The 17,581-nt window shown below is 46.4% G+C and overlaps 1 protein-coding gene and 1 long non-coding RNA gene across 2 annotated transcripts in view; one reads left to right on the forward strand and one right to left on the reverse strand.

Annotated features, from left to right (window-relative positions):
• LOC128352844 (uncharacterized) overlaps positions 1–17,581 on the forward strand; it is a 93,465-nt gene that overhangs the window by 61,930 nt on the left and 13,954 nt on the right. The window lies entirely within an intron of this gene.
• On the reverse strand, positions 1,235–8,775 carry LOC128352842 (waprin-Enh1-like). The gene is made up of 4 exons (XM_053313331.1): positions 8,751–8,775; positions 7,020–7,157; positions 3,055–3,192; positions 1,235–1,372 (listed from the first exon to the last, which is right to left on the reverse strand). The coding sequence occupies exons 1-3, from the start codon at positions 8,758–8,760 to the stop codon at positions 3,056–3,058; spliced, it is 285 nt and encodes a 94-aa protein (XP_053169306.1). The 5' UTR covers positions 8,761–8,775; the 3' UTR covers positions 1,235–1,372; position 3,055.

Below are 17,581 nucleotides of genomic sequence, written 5' to 3' on the forward strand. Positions count from 1 at the left end.
TCAGGGGCTTACATTATGTGCAGTTCTAACTTTTCTTGTGGAAGCTGCAGTACCACTGCCAATCAGCAGTGCTGCTGCAGAGAATCACTCGTAACGCTACCAATGTCTCAATATACCATCTTTAACAGAGTGATATGAAAGGATATTATAAGGGTCATTTGATTCTCCTAACCAAATTTCCACACTACAGGACAGTAAAGAATGAGGCCCAGTCTGACAAATATGTTGAAAAATGAGTGATTTATAACACACTAGAGTAACATTTTTTAATACTGTTGAAACAAGTATATGACTTTTCTCTTTCACCAGAATTATGAGATTGCATTTCTTTTTTAGTGTCAGAATATTAATAATTATAAAAAGAAATAAAATGGGTCCTGAATCTATGGAGAGTAAGGTTCACATTTTGTGACAAAGACCTTGGTAATGCCATTCTCAAATATGGCTGATCCCAGTTCTCCTTGCATGGATATTTCTGAAGCCGATACTGGGGTTGGAAAGAGGGTGCCAATGCATGGATCTACCCCTCCACTTGAATGAATTGGGAAGCCTGAGGTGCATGTTAAATTTAAGTAATAAATAACCCACAAACTGCCACATAAATAAGTATCTTTGTAACCATCATCTACTGCAAATGGAGCTCAAGATGATGGCCAATGTCCTAATTGCACACATGATACAGGAAGAAGTGCCTGTGCTGTGGAAGGTTTCCCAATTCATGCAGCATGCTACCACTACACTTGTGCTGGGGAATGAATGTTGTCAATCTCCCCTTCTAAAAATATGTCCCTGAGATTTGTGCCACCCTTAGGGACAACCTTTGAAGTGGCACAGGGCACTTCTGTGGGAAGGGGAGACTGGCAAAATCCCATCCCCCTGCGAGCAACTGCCATAGCTGAGTTAGTAGAAGTCTTTCACTGCACAGGTGCATCTCAGATAGCGCACATGTAGTCTTAGTCAGGATGTCAGCCTATGTATAAATAAGCCTAATGAAGATTCCGCCTTCTGAATAGAGAAAAGGCCTGTTTCAATAGTGCATTGTGGTTTTGTGCAACTTTGATGCAACAGATCAACATACAGAATTGCTCTGGTTTCCTCATCAAAATCGGGCCTAGCAGGAAGATTCCCCAGGAGACAGCTGCCACAGTTTTTAAAGAAAAACCAGTCTCTCCTCCATTCCTGCTCTCCTTTCTCATACTTTCCTGAGAGTCAGATAAGAAATGCCAACAATGATGGACTACAGCAGTGTTCAAGTGTGCAAAAGCTGATTTCCTGCAATGGAGGATGAGTGATCTGATCTAGCCATGGTGTTTTGTCTCAGTTCTTCCTTTGGAGATGTCTTTGACCTGTTGGTGCACAGCAGGATGTTAGGCTGGGGAAAAGAGAGAGGGGGTGAATGTTAAGTTTAAATTCAATTTAAGGTCCTGGTTCTGACCTTCAAAGCCTTGCGGGGCTTGGCGCCTGTCTACCTACAGACCTGTCTCTCTCATCCAGTTACATCCCATCCGGTTAGATCATCTCAGATGGCCCTTTTGTCGGCCCCTGATTTCCAAGAAGTTCGGGGCTCTAGGACCCGCGAAAGGGCCTTTTCGGTTGCTGCCCCACTTCTTTGGAACTCTCTTCCCCTTCAGATTCATCTAGCCCCTTCCTTACTGATCTTCAAATCTCTATTGAAGACTTTTTTTTTGGCCAGGCTTTTGCCCTGTAGTTTACTTATTTGTTTTTTGTTAGTTACTTTAGTTTATAATTTAGAATGTGATTTTTAATGCTGCCTTGTTTGCATGTTTTTGTGCACTGCCGAAGTAGGCGGTATATTAAATGTTTCTAATGAAATACATACATATGTACATACGTACATACATACCTCTCCTCAGGGAGTTCATTCCAAAAGCCCAGACAGAGCCACACTGAGAAAGGTTCCCACCCATTTTTATTTTATTTATGTATTCATTCAATTTCTATACCGCCCTTCCAAAAATGGCTCAGGGCGGTTTGCATAGAGAAATAATAAACAAATAAAATGGATTTTTAACTTTACTTTCCTCAAAGGGGAGGGGGTCCTCTCCTCCCAGTAATAAGAGGTGGTAGGGCTCATATTTCATCATATTGTATGTCATATCATTTGGTTATGTTCTTATGTGTTGCACACATAAGCATCACTTGGAAGGACAAAGTTTAACCATTGATGTTGTCCCAGAGAACAAGACTTACTAAACATTAAAGAAGCCTGTCTGTTTGCTTACTCGGCCTGTCTGTTTGCTTACTCTCTAGGCAAGTGGGGGAGCGAGTGGGCGGGGGGGAAGGCTGCACAGATCTTACCTTGTCCACCCCACCACCACCCCCGGCGATCCATGGGACATTGCTGGAGCATGAACTATACCCCTAGGCAATCCATTGCTGTGCAGTGCGGAGCTCCAGAGACTGGGGCTCCAGAAGACTCTGCAATCCAGTGCAGAGCTCCAGAGGCCGGGACAATACATCCCAGCCTCTAGGTATCCCACAATGCATTGTGTGCCATTAGGGGATCACTCATTTTTGTGTCTCCTCAGGAAGAACGAAGCCTGAGGAGACACACAAACGATCCTGGAGCCTGGGCTAATGGCATGTTGTTAACCCAGACTAAGAAGCTGGGCTAGGCGGCACTGTCCTGCCAGGATTGGGCCTGATCCCAGCAGTTCTCATGCACAGCCTAACCCAGGCTGGGCTTCCCGAGCCTGGGTTAGTCTGCATGTGAGAACAGCCTCAATATCTTTTAATGGCCCAACCTCTGTTGGTAGAAGATCCTATGGCCCCCAGCTTCCCTGGCTGCCAGGGGCAAAGAGTAAAGATAGGCCCCTGCCCCCTTCATCTTCAGAGAGGTGCAAGGAGGAAAGCAAAGAGCAATTTGTCACCCACACAGTGATAGGTTGCTTCTCCCCCCACACCCGGAACATTTGTTTCCCCCACCTTGTTCAGTTGTAGCTATACTCGTGTGGGCTGCACTGTGCATATCATTAGAAACTGCACTCAGAGGTATGAAACTGGAGGAATGTCAATAGTCATGGATGAGGATACCTTATAGTAATCTGCAGGTCCTGGCACAATTGTAGTAGCAGCACCTTTTTCTTCCTGGGCAGTCGTAGTCAGAACTGCAACGATCAATTCCTGGCACGGTGCACCAACCTGGAATTCTGGAGCAACTGCTACGTATCACTGAAAAAGAGTGGAATTTAATTAATACCCAACACTACCTTCTTTTATGCTTTGGACATAAAGCAGCATATACCAAAGGCCACACTGTGGAAGAGGAAGCACCAAGGTCATATATGCGGCCTGCTAGACCTGCCCAAGTTATGTTCTCTCCACATGTACTGAATCTCATCTTTGCCCTATTCAGACATTATGCTGCTGTACCCGAGTTCAGATATCTGTTCACACAGGCTGACATGGGTGCTGCTGCATCTTCCTAACGAAAGTTGCTAAAGTGCAACTTGCACAAACACTGAAATGGTGCAAGGAGACTCGTGCAGTCACACAGCGAGTAGAGATATGAGTCACCATGTGATTGTGCAAGTCTCTTGTGCAATGTTGGCATTTCACAAGTGTGCGCTTTCTCTGCTTGCATTAAGAAGATGCAGCAGTGCCCATGTTGCACTCAGTTGTCTTAGAGCATTGAGGGGTATGTCAGGCATGCACATGTTTTAGTGGATGACTGCACTTGTGTTCATTTTAAAAGTGAACCTCTGTTCAGGCCCCCTAAAACACAGGATGCAGATAGGGAGTGTACTGCTGTTTCTGGAAAAGATATGGATAAATGAACCTACATAGAGAGAACTGTGTACACTGTACACAGATTGTACAAGTATTGGATACAGTGTATGAAAAGGGCCAAGTCTCCTTCCTTCCTCTCTTTCTAAACTTGTCTCCATTGGACAGATCCCAGCTTAGAAAAGAAGGCTATAAGAAAAGAGCACAGAACAGCATTAAAAATAAGCAGCTGTAGAATAATTCAGCACAATGAAGTATCACTTTATTTTATATTTTTCAAAATATTTCTATCCCCCCTCATCCTATGTTCAAAGTAGTTTATAAAACTTGTTTTTTAAAAAAAACAATCAAAGTCAACAGGGGCCACTCGTCCATGAGGCAAGGTGAGGGTACGGACTCAAGCACCATCTCTGCAATGGGGTAGCAAGAGCAGGCATGCCATCGCCTCCAGCTCCTGTGGGTGTGACCCCACCTGCCCATTGATGCTATCACCCCTACTCCCTGGCTCCTTACTGCCCCTCTCCCATCTACTTACTGGCCTGGCCCAGCCCCCTGATTCCAACACCAGCATCGGGGGGCAGAGCCAGACCCAGCTCCCCCAGGCCATTCCCTTCTCCATTTCCTAGCAGCCTTACCTCCTGGCCCACTAGGCTTTTAAACTGCAGATTGGTGGCAAGGCAGTGGTGAGACAGGAGCTTCTAGCTTCACTAACTGGATGGTTTCAGGCCTTCTGCCCACAGGATTGTCCACTTTGCTTTGCTCCAGAAATAGAGCAAAGTGCCTAGGACAAGCCTGTGTGTGGAAGATGTGGGAGGAAGAGGAAGTGTCCAGCTAGTGAAGCTAGAAGCTCCTTTCTTGCTTCCCTTGCTGCTGCCCCACCATCAATCAGCACTTTAAAATCTGTCCGAGCACGGAAGGTAAGGCTGTCAGGAGATGGGGAATGATGGAGTGTGTGAGGGATGCAGGACTGGCCGCACCCTTCATGCTGTTGCTGATGCCAGGGGCACGGCTGATGTCAGGAGCATGGCCAGCATTAGGGGGCATGGCCAGTGGCATCCTGGTGTCACCTTGAGCAGCACCCCAACTTGAGTGAGCATTCAAAGTCACAATATAAATAAATCCAACCACTAAAACTAGTTTTGAGCAGCAGCAAGCAGTAAGTAAAAGCAGGAACATTATCCCCCATTTTGGAAAGGTGTGCTATGACCCTAACCCCGAGCAGTAGCTCAGAATCTGACCCTGATGAAAGGAGAACAGACAAGTCAGAAGAACCAGACCCAGTACTGGGCTAGATCCTGAGACTGCCAGCCAGGAGGCCCAGAGCCAGAGATCCTGGACACAGCACTGCCCATTGAAGCACTGGCCCTTTCTACACCAAGAAATTCACAGTCCCTTAAGTGTACATACTCAGCATCAGCAATAGGCCAAGAAGGATATGATGGAATGGAGGAGTGCAAATTTCCAGACCAGAGGGCTGCCTCTTTCAATCTCTCCATTCTCCAGGCAGGGAGGCACAGCTTGCAAGAGTCAGAATGAGCCTACAGGGGTCTAGAGCCTCAGTTTGCCTGTCAGGCTCGGACTGGCCCACAGGGCAACAGGGCATATTCCTGGTGCACCCCCCTGTGCCCCACCACAGTTGGTAGCAGTGAATACTCCCACCCTTAAGCACCCATTCTGCTCAAAACCCAGCACCCTCCCCACATACATTCCACTGCCCTCTCAGTGCCTCCAGTCCAGCCCTGCTGCCTGTCATGGCCCCAACACTAATTAGTGATGCTGGATCTGACCCCAGATGGGCAGGGCCAACACTGAACCCAGTCCCAGGCTCTGACATGGGGACAAGATTTGAGAAAACTCCAGAGATGGAGGCCCTCAAGGGCCCCTGTGGAGTCTAAACTCTTTGAGGCAACACCCTTGAATCTGAGCTTCTCCAAGAGCCAGCTCTTCTCTGATATCTGCACATCAGCGCTAGTGATAGATGAGACAGGATCAGACAGAAAGGAGGAGGAGCACCAAACTCCAGACCAGAGGAATACCCATTTAAGGCTGCCTCTCCCCAGACAAGGAGGCAGAGCTCACTGAGAGTATTTCTCAGTCTACTTCTGACTTGTCAGAAGGGTCAAGATATCCCATAGACTTGCCCTTGCTGCCTTGCCTCATTAGCCACAAGACCTCATGGGCTCTGCTCTGAGGGCCAGGACAGGACACTGGCTCCAACATGTTGAGTTTTAATTAAAGATGCCTTTTAAAATCCTTGTCCAGCTCTTGTTGAAGCAAGTTTCTCAGGAGGAGCTCTCCAAGGTCCTGCATCCCAGACCTATATTGCCTTCCCTTGCCTCACCTCACCATCTGTCAGGCTTTGTGGACCCCTGTTTTCAGGACAGGAGAAGGAAAGTACCTGATGGCTAAGGGCCAAACTTGAAGTGCTTCACTGGCCCTGGTGTGTTTGCTTTTTCTAATATAAAGAGTATAAATAGTCCACACTGGGGCAAAATGGATTGGTATAGTCGGGTTAACGCCCTACACCAGCTGCCATGTTTTTGATCCAGATTGGGGCCCTATGCATGCTATTTACACTTTTTAAAAAGCAAGTATAATAGTACCAATGACATAAGTAATGGCATTGCATCTTGTTTGGTCCTAAAAGTGAAACAAATTGATGCACCTCCTTAGGGAATGCATTCTACAGCATCAGGATCACCATGGAAAATTCCCCACCCTCCCCTCCTTTTCCTATTCAGTGCTGATCTTATCTAGTGGAGAGAGAGAATTCTGAGCTGGTGCCTCCTTCCTGATGTCAAAAAGCAGGACTGGTGGGGCTTGTATCTTGTTATGGAGTAGCTTATTGTTCTTAGGTTTATATACTGTATTTACCCAAGTACAAGACAACTCTGAATTTAAGATGAGCCAGCTCCTTAAAAATAGAGATTAAATACATGTTATATCCTTATTTACTCAAAAGGAAAAGGACTCTGAATTTAAGATAACCCCCTGATTTCTAACATGAAAGAACTTGGGGAAAAAACATAGTCTTGGATACCGGTAAATAAAGTATGTTGCACTCATAAATATAATTTTGCAAGGCAGAGCATAGCCATTTGTGCTGCCCTAGATAATAAGGCATAGAAAGGTGAGATATTTCAATAGACCACATGCTATTGGTGTAAGGATCACCTCCCATGGACCTCAGCCTTCTTGGTTGAATATCATAAGAATTTGCACACACAGAGAGATGAAACAGAATAAGTGTCCTCAGTCATAGATGATTATACCTTGTGTGACTCTGCAGGCCCGGCCACAACGGTAGCTGCAGCACTTTTGGTTTCGTGGGCACTCGTAGTCACTTCTGCAACGATCAAATCCTGGTAGGCTACACGGAAATGGATTTCTGGGGCAAATCCCAGGTACCACTGTAGAAGAAAAATAGCAAGTTTAACCAATATCCAAATACGGATGTACTACAACTGTGTATAAATCTTAATATTATCTTGACTGAAGTGCAGCTATAGTGTCTGTAGCAAAAGCCATATTTTAATGGGACAGTCCCACATATGGGGACTGCTAGAACTGATTGTGTTGTATTCTGTCCACGTGAACTCTATAATTTGAATGGTATCATTAGCTTTAGAGAGAGTTATACTTGGCTTCCTTATGCAGAATTCAGAATCATCTCCTTGTAAATATGACCGTTCCACAAGCAATGTCTTTATTCAGCCCAGTCCATCCCAGGCCCCATTCAGCTCAGGATAGCATTTCTCTATTGGCTGTTCTTGATGGGGGTGTGTGTGTGTGTGTGTGTGTGTGTGTGTGTGTGTGTGTGTGTGTGTGAGAGAGAGAGAGAGAGAGAGAGAGAGAGAGAGAGAGAGAGAGAGAGAGAGAGAGAGAGAGAGATTGTCAGCCCATTGAGGATAGGGGACCATTTTTAAAAAATACCTCTTGCCATGTAAACCGTTTTGAGGTGTGTGTTTTTTGTTGAAATATACATATGTTTAAGAATAACAATAATGAGGAATAACTTCAACTATGCCCTTACAAAAAGATATTCAGATTTTAGCTTTAGAGATAATTATTCTCCTGCACTCCAAATGCAGAATTCAGAACATCTTCATTGCCCAAAAGTCACAGTCAAGTTTGCATTTTAAAATGTCTTAATTATCCCCAGGAATTCTCCCCATGATTCAATTAATGCAAATTACTACTATTTACAAGTAAATTGTTCTTAATGGGAATGTTAATATCCAGCTTTATCAGTTTAAAAAGATGTTTTCTGTCCTATATTATATTCTTGTAGCATTGCGTTTATATCTTCCCTTTTCTCCAAAGAAAGGAGCCTTAGCAGTTTGCCCTGCTAACTGGGCAAAGAGGCACCTTTTTAACGTGGTGATTCTCTTTATTTAGCTGGGGGAGAGTGACTGACCCTGTCCACCCCCAGCACAGTACCTCCAGGGATTGTCACTGGTGTCTGTCTCACGTTTTTTTAATAGATGGTTGGCCTTTTGGGGACAGGGATCAATTTTATTTATTTATTTATTCTCTATGTAAACCGCTTTGGAAATCTTTGTTGAAAAGCGGCAGTATATAAATGTTGTTGTTGTTATTCACCTCAGCTCAGCAGTGGTAGAGCATCTGCTTTGCATGCAGAAGGTCCCAGGTTCAATCCCTGGCATCTCCAGATAGGGCTGGAAAAGACTCCTGCCTGAAATATCGGAGAGTTGCTGCCAGTCAAAGTAAACAATACTGAGCTAGATGGATCAATGCTATAAAGCAGCTTCCTTTATTCCTATGAGCTCAGGGCAGTATACATGCTTCCCTGCTATATCCTCACAACAGCCTTGTGAGGCAGGCTAGACTAGGAATGTTGTTGACTGCCAAAATGGGCTTCAGAAAGTAGGGATCTGAGCCCAGGTCTCCTCACCTGTTGTCTGGCACTCCACCCACTACACTACACTGCCATATTGTGCCCTGGAATTCCTCTTCAAGCAACAGCTGATTTCATATCTTACCGAATGGCATTCTGAAAGATGCTGTGGAAGGTAAATCTATCCAAAGGGCAAGAAGCCCCACAAGGAGAAGGCCAGTCAGTGACTTCATGATATCTTCAAGAATCAATGTCCAGAACTGAACAAGGCTGGTATTTATAGATGCATGGGCAGGGTTGAGATGAGAGATGACATCATTTCTCGTCTTCCTCATACCTAACATTAACTTCATTTAGTTTTCAGAAACTTTAAATAATTACATTGCCCCATCTTCATAGATTACATGTTATATTGTAACAACAGCAAATACTGGAAACCGTGGGTGCTGACACCTGCAAACACTCATCCTTCAAAGGACTTTAATTAGTTCACACCCTAATGAAATCTCACTCCCAGTGCCTTCTAGCACGTGAACAAAACTCGCTCATGCTTGGGAATGGTGAAAGGACAGGGCTTAACCTGTAAAAGGAAAAAGGACTTCATATATGCTTCCTAAGAACTGGCAATTGTAATTACAGATTCAAGAAAGAAGACAAAGCAGGTGTGCGGAGAAGACAGAGCTGACTGGTGCAGCATGTAAATTTCCTGAAAAAATATTGTAGTCAATCCATGGCATTTCCATATAAAAAGATCTCAGGAGAAAACCTATCACTAGTGGAAACATGCAACAAAGGAAGCTGCCTTATACCATATCAGACCATTGGTCTATCTAGCATAAAATTGTCTACACTAACTGGTATCAGCTGTACAAGGTTTCAGGCAGGACTGTCTCCCAGCCCTACCTGGAGATGCCAGGGAGTGAACCTGGGACCTTCATGCATATGCTCTTCCACTGAGCTATGGCCATATCCCCTTTATAATTTCATCACTCATATTTAGTCTCCCATCCAAATGCAAACCAAAGCAGGTCCTGCTTAGCAAAGGGGATAATTCATGCTTGCTACCACAAGACCAGCTCTCCTCCCAAACACAGGCAGCTGTATACTGTCTATGTCTCCAATGCTTACTGTCTCCAATGCTTTTTAACATCTACATGAAACCACTAGGAGAGATTGTCAGGAAGGGTGCTATCAATATGGGTGGGGGATCCATGGGTCGGGGATCCGGTGGTTTCCCCATTGTCATGGGTGGACCACTACCTTGTTAAGGCTGGTCTCACAGCCGCAATCCACCCCTGCAGGGGTGGTGGACCTATTAGAATGGTCCATCCAAAAAGGCTGCTGGACCCAGTGGGATTTCAAAAGGCCTTGGAGGATTTTGACATTGGCGCGGCTGGTGATTCTGTCAATGCCCTGGTGGGAACCTGGAACAAGGAACTCAACAGGGCAGTAGACATGATTGCTCTTGAGAGTCCCTTCCGACCTGCTGCAAAAATAGCCCCTTGGTATATTGTGTAGTTGCAGGGGCTGAAGCGGTTGGGTAGGCGACTAGAGCACAAGTGGAGGAGAACTCGGTTCGAATCTGACAGGATTCAGCATGTGACCCATTTGAAGGCTTATGCGGTGGCGGTGCACGCAGAGAAAAAGAGATTCTGGTCTGTGCGCGTTTTGGCTGCAGGTTCACGCTCAGCGGAGCTATCCTGGGTTGTGAGGAGTTTGGTTTCTGCTCCTTCTACTTCCAATCAGTCCCCGGAGTTGCTCTGCTGTGATATATTTAATGGGTTCTTTGCGAATAAGATCTCCTGTATTTGGGCCAACTTCGACTCCACTATTTCTGCAAGGTCTATGGAGGAGGTGTCCAGTGATCTCTCTTGCAGTATTAGATTGGATCCAGGGGCGTAACTACCATTAGGCAAGGGGAGGCGGCTGCCTGGGGGCCCCCATGCCTCAAGGGCCCCCCCAGAGGCAAGTCACATGACTCTGTGTGTGTGTGTGTGTGTGTGTGTGTGTGTGTGTGTGTGCACGTCAGCGAGGGGCCCATTTTAAAATTTTGTCTCTGGGCCCACTCCAGCCTTGTTACGCCCCTGATTGGATCACTTTCAGTCTGTGACTCCTGAGGATATGGACAAGCTGCTTGGGGCAGTGCTACCTACCACCTGTTCTCTGGATCCTTGCCCAACTTGGCTGCTTCTATCTAGCAGGGAGATTGTTGGAGGTGGCCTAGTCACTGAGGGAGGGTAGGGTGCCTCCTTCTCCGAAGGAGGCAATGGTTAGACCACTCTTAAAGAAGCCTTCCCTGGACCCCTTAGTGATGGATAGTTACAGGCCAATCTCCAATCTCCCTTGGTTGGGCAAGGTGATTGAGAGGGTGGTGGCTGACCAGTTCCAGGCAGTCTTGGAGGAAACTGATTATCTAGACCCATTTCAAACTGGCTTTAGAGCTGGCTATGGGGTTCAGACAGCCTTGGTCGGCCTGATGGATGACCTTTACCGGGGAATCAACAGAGGGAGTGTGACTGCTGGTTCTTCTGGATCTCTCGGCAGCGTTGGATACCATCAACAATGGTATCCTTCTGGATCTCCTGGGGGAGTTGGGGATAGGGAGCACTGCCTTGCAGTGGATCCAATCCTATCTCTCGGGTAGATTTCAGATGGTGGAGCTTGGTGACAGTTGCTCCTCAAAACGAGAGCTGTTATATGGAGTCTCCATTCTGTCACCAATGCTTTTTAACATCTACATGAAACCGCTGAGTGAGGTCATCAGGAGGTTTGGTGCTGGATGCTATCAGTATGCTGATGACACCCAAATCTACTTCTCCTTTTATTCTTCAGGAAATGGCACTCATTCTCTAAATGCCTATCTACAGGCAGTAAAGGGCTGGATGAGGGAGAACAAATTGAAGCTGCATCCAAGCAAGATGGAGGTGCTAATTGTGGGGGCTCAGAACCTGAGGGGTGAGTTAGATCTTCCTGTGATGGATGGGGTTACACTCCCCCAGAAGGAGCAGGTACGCAGCTTGGGAGTACTCCTGGACCCAGGCCTCATCCTGGTATCTCAGGTGGAGGCCATGGCCAGGAGTGCTTTCTATCAACTTCAGCTGATTCAACAGCTGCGCCCATTCCTCGAAGAGGTTGACCTCAAAACAGTGGTGCATCAGCTGGTAACCTCCCGGCTTGACTATTGCAATGTGCTCTATGTGGGGCTCCCTTTGTACGTAGTCTGGAAACTTCAGTTAGTTCAGAATGCAGCAGCCAGATTGGTCTCTCGGGCAACCCGGAGAGACCATATGATGCCTGTTTGGAAACAGTTACAATGGCTGCCGATATGTTTCCAGGCAAAATACAAAGTGCTGGTTATTATGTTTAAAGCCCTGAACGGCTTGGGTACGAGATATCTTAGAGAGCGCCTTCTTCTACATGATCCCCACCACACCTTAAGGTCATCTGAGGAGGTCCATATCCAGTTACCACCAGTTCGTTTGGTGGTGACTCAGTGGCGGGCCTTCTCGGTAGCTGCTCCTGGGCTGTGTAATGCACACCCAGCAGGAATCTGCAATCTTAATTCTTTATTGACCTTCAAGAGAGCCCTTAAAACCTATCTGTTTGGTCTCACCTTCCAGGGTTTTTAATTAGTTTTAATTGTTTTAATGCTGTAACCTGGTTTTCAGGGTTCTAATTGTTTAATTGTTATTATGATGTTTTAATTGTTAATTGGTGTTTATATTTATATTTCTGTTTTAATTGTAAACCGCTCTGAGCCATTTTGAAAGGGTGGTATAAAAATGGAATAAATAAATAAACAGACAAACAAACTATGCTGATGACACCCAGATCTATTTTTCCATACCAACTTCATCAGGAAATGGCATGACCCCTGCTAAGAGCCTGCCTGGAGGCGATATTGGGCTGGATGAGAGACAAGAGGCTGAAGTTGAATCCAAACACGATGGAGGGAGTGTCTTTAGGGGGTTAGGATCTGCAAGATGGTTTAGATCTCCTGTTCTGGATGGGGTTACACTCCCCCAAAAGATCAGGTTCGTAGTCTAGGAGTGCTCCTGGATCCCAAACTCTCCCTGGTTTCTCAGGTTGAGGCTGTGGCCAGGGGTGCTTTTAATCAGCTTTGGCTGATATGCCAGATACGTCCATTTCTGGAGACAAATGACCTCAAAATGGTGAGACATATGCTGGTAACCTCTAGGCTTGTAGTGCACTCTATGTGGGGCTGCCTTTGTACATAGTTTGGAAACTACAATTGGTTCAGAATGCAGCAGCCAGATTGGTCTCTGGGACAACCCAGAGAGACCATCTAACACCAATTTTGAAAAAACTGCACTGACTGCTGATATGTTTCCGAACAAAATACTGTTTGTTACCTATAAAGCCCTTAATGGCTTAGGTCTAGGATACTTAAGAGAGCACCTTTTCTGTTGTGAACCCTGTCATGTATTATGACCATCTGGAGAGATTCAGTTATGGTTTCCGCCAACTCGTTTGGTGGCAACTCAGGACCGGGCCTTCTCTGAGGTTGCCCCGGGGCTTTGGAACTTGCTTCCTGCTGAAATAAGAGCATCTTCTTCTCTGTTTGTTTTTAGGAGGACCCTGAAGACATACCTATTTTCCCAGGGCTTCAACTGATACCAATTTTTTAAATTTTAATGTGTTTTTATCTATTATGATTTTTATCTTTTTATGAATTTTAAATATTTTATATGTTTTAAATTGTAAAGCACATAGAAGAACAGGCCCTGCTGGGAGAGAACCAGCATGGCTTTCACAATGGTAAATCTTGCCTCACCAACCTTTTGGAGTTCTTTGAGAGTGTCAAGTGTGTGGATCAAGGTGATCCAGTTGACGTAGTCTACCTGGACTTCCAAAAAGCTTTTGACAAAGTTCCTCATCAAAGACTCTGGAGGAAACTTAGCGGTCATGGGATAAGGGGACAAGTACATGTGTGGATTGCTAACTGGTTGAAAGACAGGAAACAGAGGGTAGGTATAAATCGAGAGTTTTCACAATGGAGGGAAGTAAGAAGTTGGGTCCCCCAGGGATCTGTACTGGGAGCGGTGCTCATTAATTTATTCATAAATGATCTAGAAGTAGGGGTAAGCAGTTAGGTGGCCACATTTGCAGATGATACCAAACTCTTCCAGGTAGTGAAATCCAAAACGGATTGTGAGGAACTCCAAAAGGATATCTCCAAACTGGGTGAGTGGGTGACAAAGTGGTAAATGCGCTTCAATGTTGGCAAGTGTAAAGTGATGCACATTGGGATGAAAAACCCTAACTTCAAGTATACGCTGATGGGATCTGAGCTGTCAGGGACTGACCAGGAGAGGGATCTTGGGTCGTGGTGGACAGCTCATTGAAAGTGTCGACTCAATGTGCGGCAGCTATGAATAAGGCCATTTCCATGCTAGGGATCATTAGGGATTGAAAATAAAACTGGTAGTATTATAATGCCCTTATACAAAATGGTGATGCGGCCACACCTGGAGTACTGCGTACAATTCTGGTCACCACATCTAAAAAAAGACATTGTAGAACTGGAAAAGGTGCAGAAGTGGGCCATGCTGTGCATCACAGTAGCTGCCCAACTTCTCTTAGGAAGTCTGGGAGCTGGGTAGCTGCTGTGATGCATAGAGTCATTAGCATGGAGTCTCCCCCTTTTTAAAATGTCCTTGTTTTGTGTTTAGTTGTATTTTATTGGAGTTTTTGTTCTTGTTTGCTTTACTATGTTTTTAATTGTATGCTTCATTTTATTGTTGCTTTATTGTTTTACTTTGTGAGTCACCCAGAGAACAATTGTTATGGGATGGCTATATAAATGCAGTTATTATTATTATTTTACAAGGTTAAGAACCCCTGAAACTTGCATAAACAAGTTTCTCTGTAGCCCCAAAAGTAAATCACCCAATAGAAGCAGAATTTATAGAAACACTGTGCTGCTTCCAAAGCTTTTGCCTTGTACATTAATAGCCATAGAATAAGAGGCACCATTTTAAAGTGGTTCTGTTTAACCATGGGAGAGCAACTGTTCCTATCCAACCCCAGCATAGCATCTCTCCTGTGGCTGTTGCTGGTGTCCACCATACGTTTCTTTTTAGATTGTGAGCCCCTTTGGGACAGGGAACCATCTTTCTTATTGGTTTGTTTGTCTGTTTTTATTCTATTGTAAACTGCTTTGAGAACTTTGTTGAAAAGCGGCATATAAATATTCATAATCATAGTCTGTCAGACTTCCAGGGGATGAGGTGGGCTCCTAGCCCTTCAGAATGACTGGAGCAACCCCGAAAAGGCCAGCCTCAGCAACAGCCAGGGGAGGAGGTTTGCTTGTCCTCCTCCTAGCCTGAGTCCTCCTCCTAGCCTGATGCATTCAGCCAGTTCCCTCTCCTGGAGAGCATTCAGCCAGTTCCCTCTCCTGGAGAACTCCTGGCTCCACAAAGATGGGAAAAACCCAACCCACCCTGCACATATGCTATTCTGTAATTCTTAATCTGTTGTGAACATAAAAAGCACAATTTTATTTTCACTATGTAAATCACAAATGTAAGAAATCTCCACAGTAAAAGCACTAGTTAAATGAAATGATTATACTGTCATTACCGCAACTACCTTGTTTCTAAGAGGAAACAAATGCACTTCAATTATGTATATTGGAGCTTGCCCAAGGTCAATATAGTTATTGTTAAACTTCTTCTGAAGAGTGTGTCATTAAGATAATTCTGTTATGCCAGCCATTCCTACCACATGTAAGTAAACAAGTGCACTTCCCTTGTAAATGTAGGAGCTTGGCAAGAGTTGTTGAAATTCTTCTGAAGAATATGTCATCAAGGTAATTCTTTTATGTCCGCCAAATGTGTTTTGATTCTCCTGATCTTCCTCAGTGGCTTTTAAGATAACCCATGTACAACTTCTTCCTCCACTACTGTACTATAAAGATATCATACCATAAAGCTACTCTACAGTATCTTCATTCTTAGTAAGCATTATGAATTATACACGCAAAAACATCTCTCATCCACGATCTGATTGTGGATGAGCGTGCTGACCTGGTATGTGTGACGGAGACCTGGTTGGATGCGCTGGGCGGGATCGGTCTCTCTCAGCTTTGTCCTCCAGGTTTCCAGATCGTGCAGCAGCCCCGCCTCGAGGGTCGGGGAGGAGGTGTTGCAGTCATCTTTCGAGAGACCCTCCCCATTTCCAGGTGCCTGGTCAGGCAATCTCAGAATTTCGAGTGTTTGTCCTTGAGGGTGGGCCTCCGAGATAGGCTGGGGATTCTGTTGGTGTACCGACCACCCCGCTGCACTTCAGTCTCCCTACCTGAGCTGGCGGGGGTGGTCTCGGAGGTGGCCTTGGGTTCCCCCAGGCTTATTGTTTTGGGGGATTTCAATGTCCACGCTGAGGCCCCCCTAGTGGGTGCGGCTCAGGATTTCATGGCCTCCATGGCAACCATGGGCCTGTCTCAGTTGGTATCGGGCCCTACCCACGTGGCAGGACACACTCTGGATCTGGTTTTTGCCGACCGGGAAATAAATGATCTGGAGGTGGGGGAATTTGAGACCACTCCCTTGTCATGGACAGATCATCACCTGGTGGGGTTTAGTTTGACTGCTCCATCTGCCCTCTGCAAGGGTGGTGGGCCGATTAAGATGGTCCGCCCCCGGAGGCTTATGGATCCGCTTGGATTTCAGACGGCCCTCGGGGAGTTTCCAGTGTCCAGAGCTGGTGACCCTGTCGACGCCTTGGTTGATCTCTGCAATGGAGAGATGGCCCGGGCTGTTGACACGGTTGCCCCCAAGCGCCCTCTCCGGCTTGGTGGAGCCCGTTCTGCTCCTTGGTTTTCCTCGGAGCTTAGGGCGATGAAGCAACTCGGGCGACGGCTGGAGTGACGCTGGAGGAAGAGTCGTCACGAATCCAATCGAACACGGGCTAGAACCCATTTTAGGGACTACGCCGTGGCAGTGGGGGCGGCGAAGAAACATTTTTTCTCCGCCTCCATTGCATCTGCTCAGTGCAGGCAAACAGAGCTGTTTCATGTGGTGAAAACATTGCTCCACACATCCCCCCGGACAATGGGGTAGGAGCCATCTACAGCTCTTTGTGATTGGTTTGCCTGTCACTTTGCAGATAAAGTCGCTTGCATCCGTGCTGACCTGGACTCCAGAGTTTTGGCAGTTCCGGCAGACGTGCCTTTGGTACCATCCGGTCCCGTTGTGTTGGATTATTTTCGGTTGGTGCGGCCTGAGGATGTGGACAAGATCCTGGGCAGTGTGCGGGCGACTTCGTGCGCTCTTGACCCTTGCCCTTCATGGCTAATAAAAGCTGCCAGGGAGGGGACAGGCAGATGGCTGGAGGTGATCGTTAATGCTTCATTAAGGGAGGGCAGGATGCCATCGTGCCTTAAGGAGGCAGTGGTAAGACCTCTATTAAAAAAGCCCTCCCTTGATCCCTCCAGCCTGGACAACTATAGACCTGTGTCTAACCTTCCCTTTTTGGGCAAGGTGATAGAGCGTGTGGTGGCGTCCCAGCTGCAGAGGGTCTTGGATGATACGGATTATCTGGACCCTTTTCAATCTGGCTTCCGCCCCGGGTATGGCAATGAGACTGCCTTGGTCGCTCTAGTGGATGACCTACGCCAGGAACTAGACAGGGGGAGTGCGTCCCTGTTGGTTCTGCTGGACCTCTCGGCGGCCTTCGATACCATCGACCATGGTATCCTTCTGGGCCGCCTCTCGAGTATGGGAATCGGAGGCACTGCGTTGCAGTGGTTCCGGTCCTTTCTTGAGGGGAGGGTCCAGAAGGTGGTGCTGGGGGACTACTGCTCGGCCCCGTGGCCGTTGGCCTGTGGAGTCCCGCAGGGTTCGGTCTTGTCCCCCATGCTGTTTAACATCTACATGAAGCCGCTGGGAGAGGTCATCCGGGGATTTGGACTGAGTTGTCAGCAATATGCGGATGACACTCAGCTCTATCTCTCCT

The sequence above is a fragment of the Hemicordylus capensis genome, chromosome 4 (assembly GCF_027244095.1).
Source record: "Hemicordylus capensis ecotype Gifberg chromosome 4, rHemCap1.1.pri, whole genome shotgun sequence".
Classification (NCBI taxonomy): Eukaryota; Metazoa; Chordata; class Lepidosauria; order Squamata; family Cordylidae; genus Hemicordylus; species Hemicordylus capensis.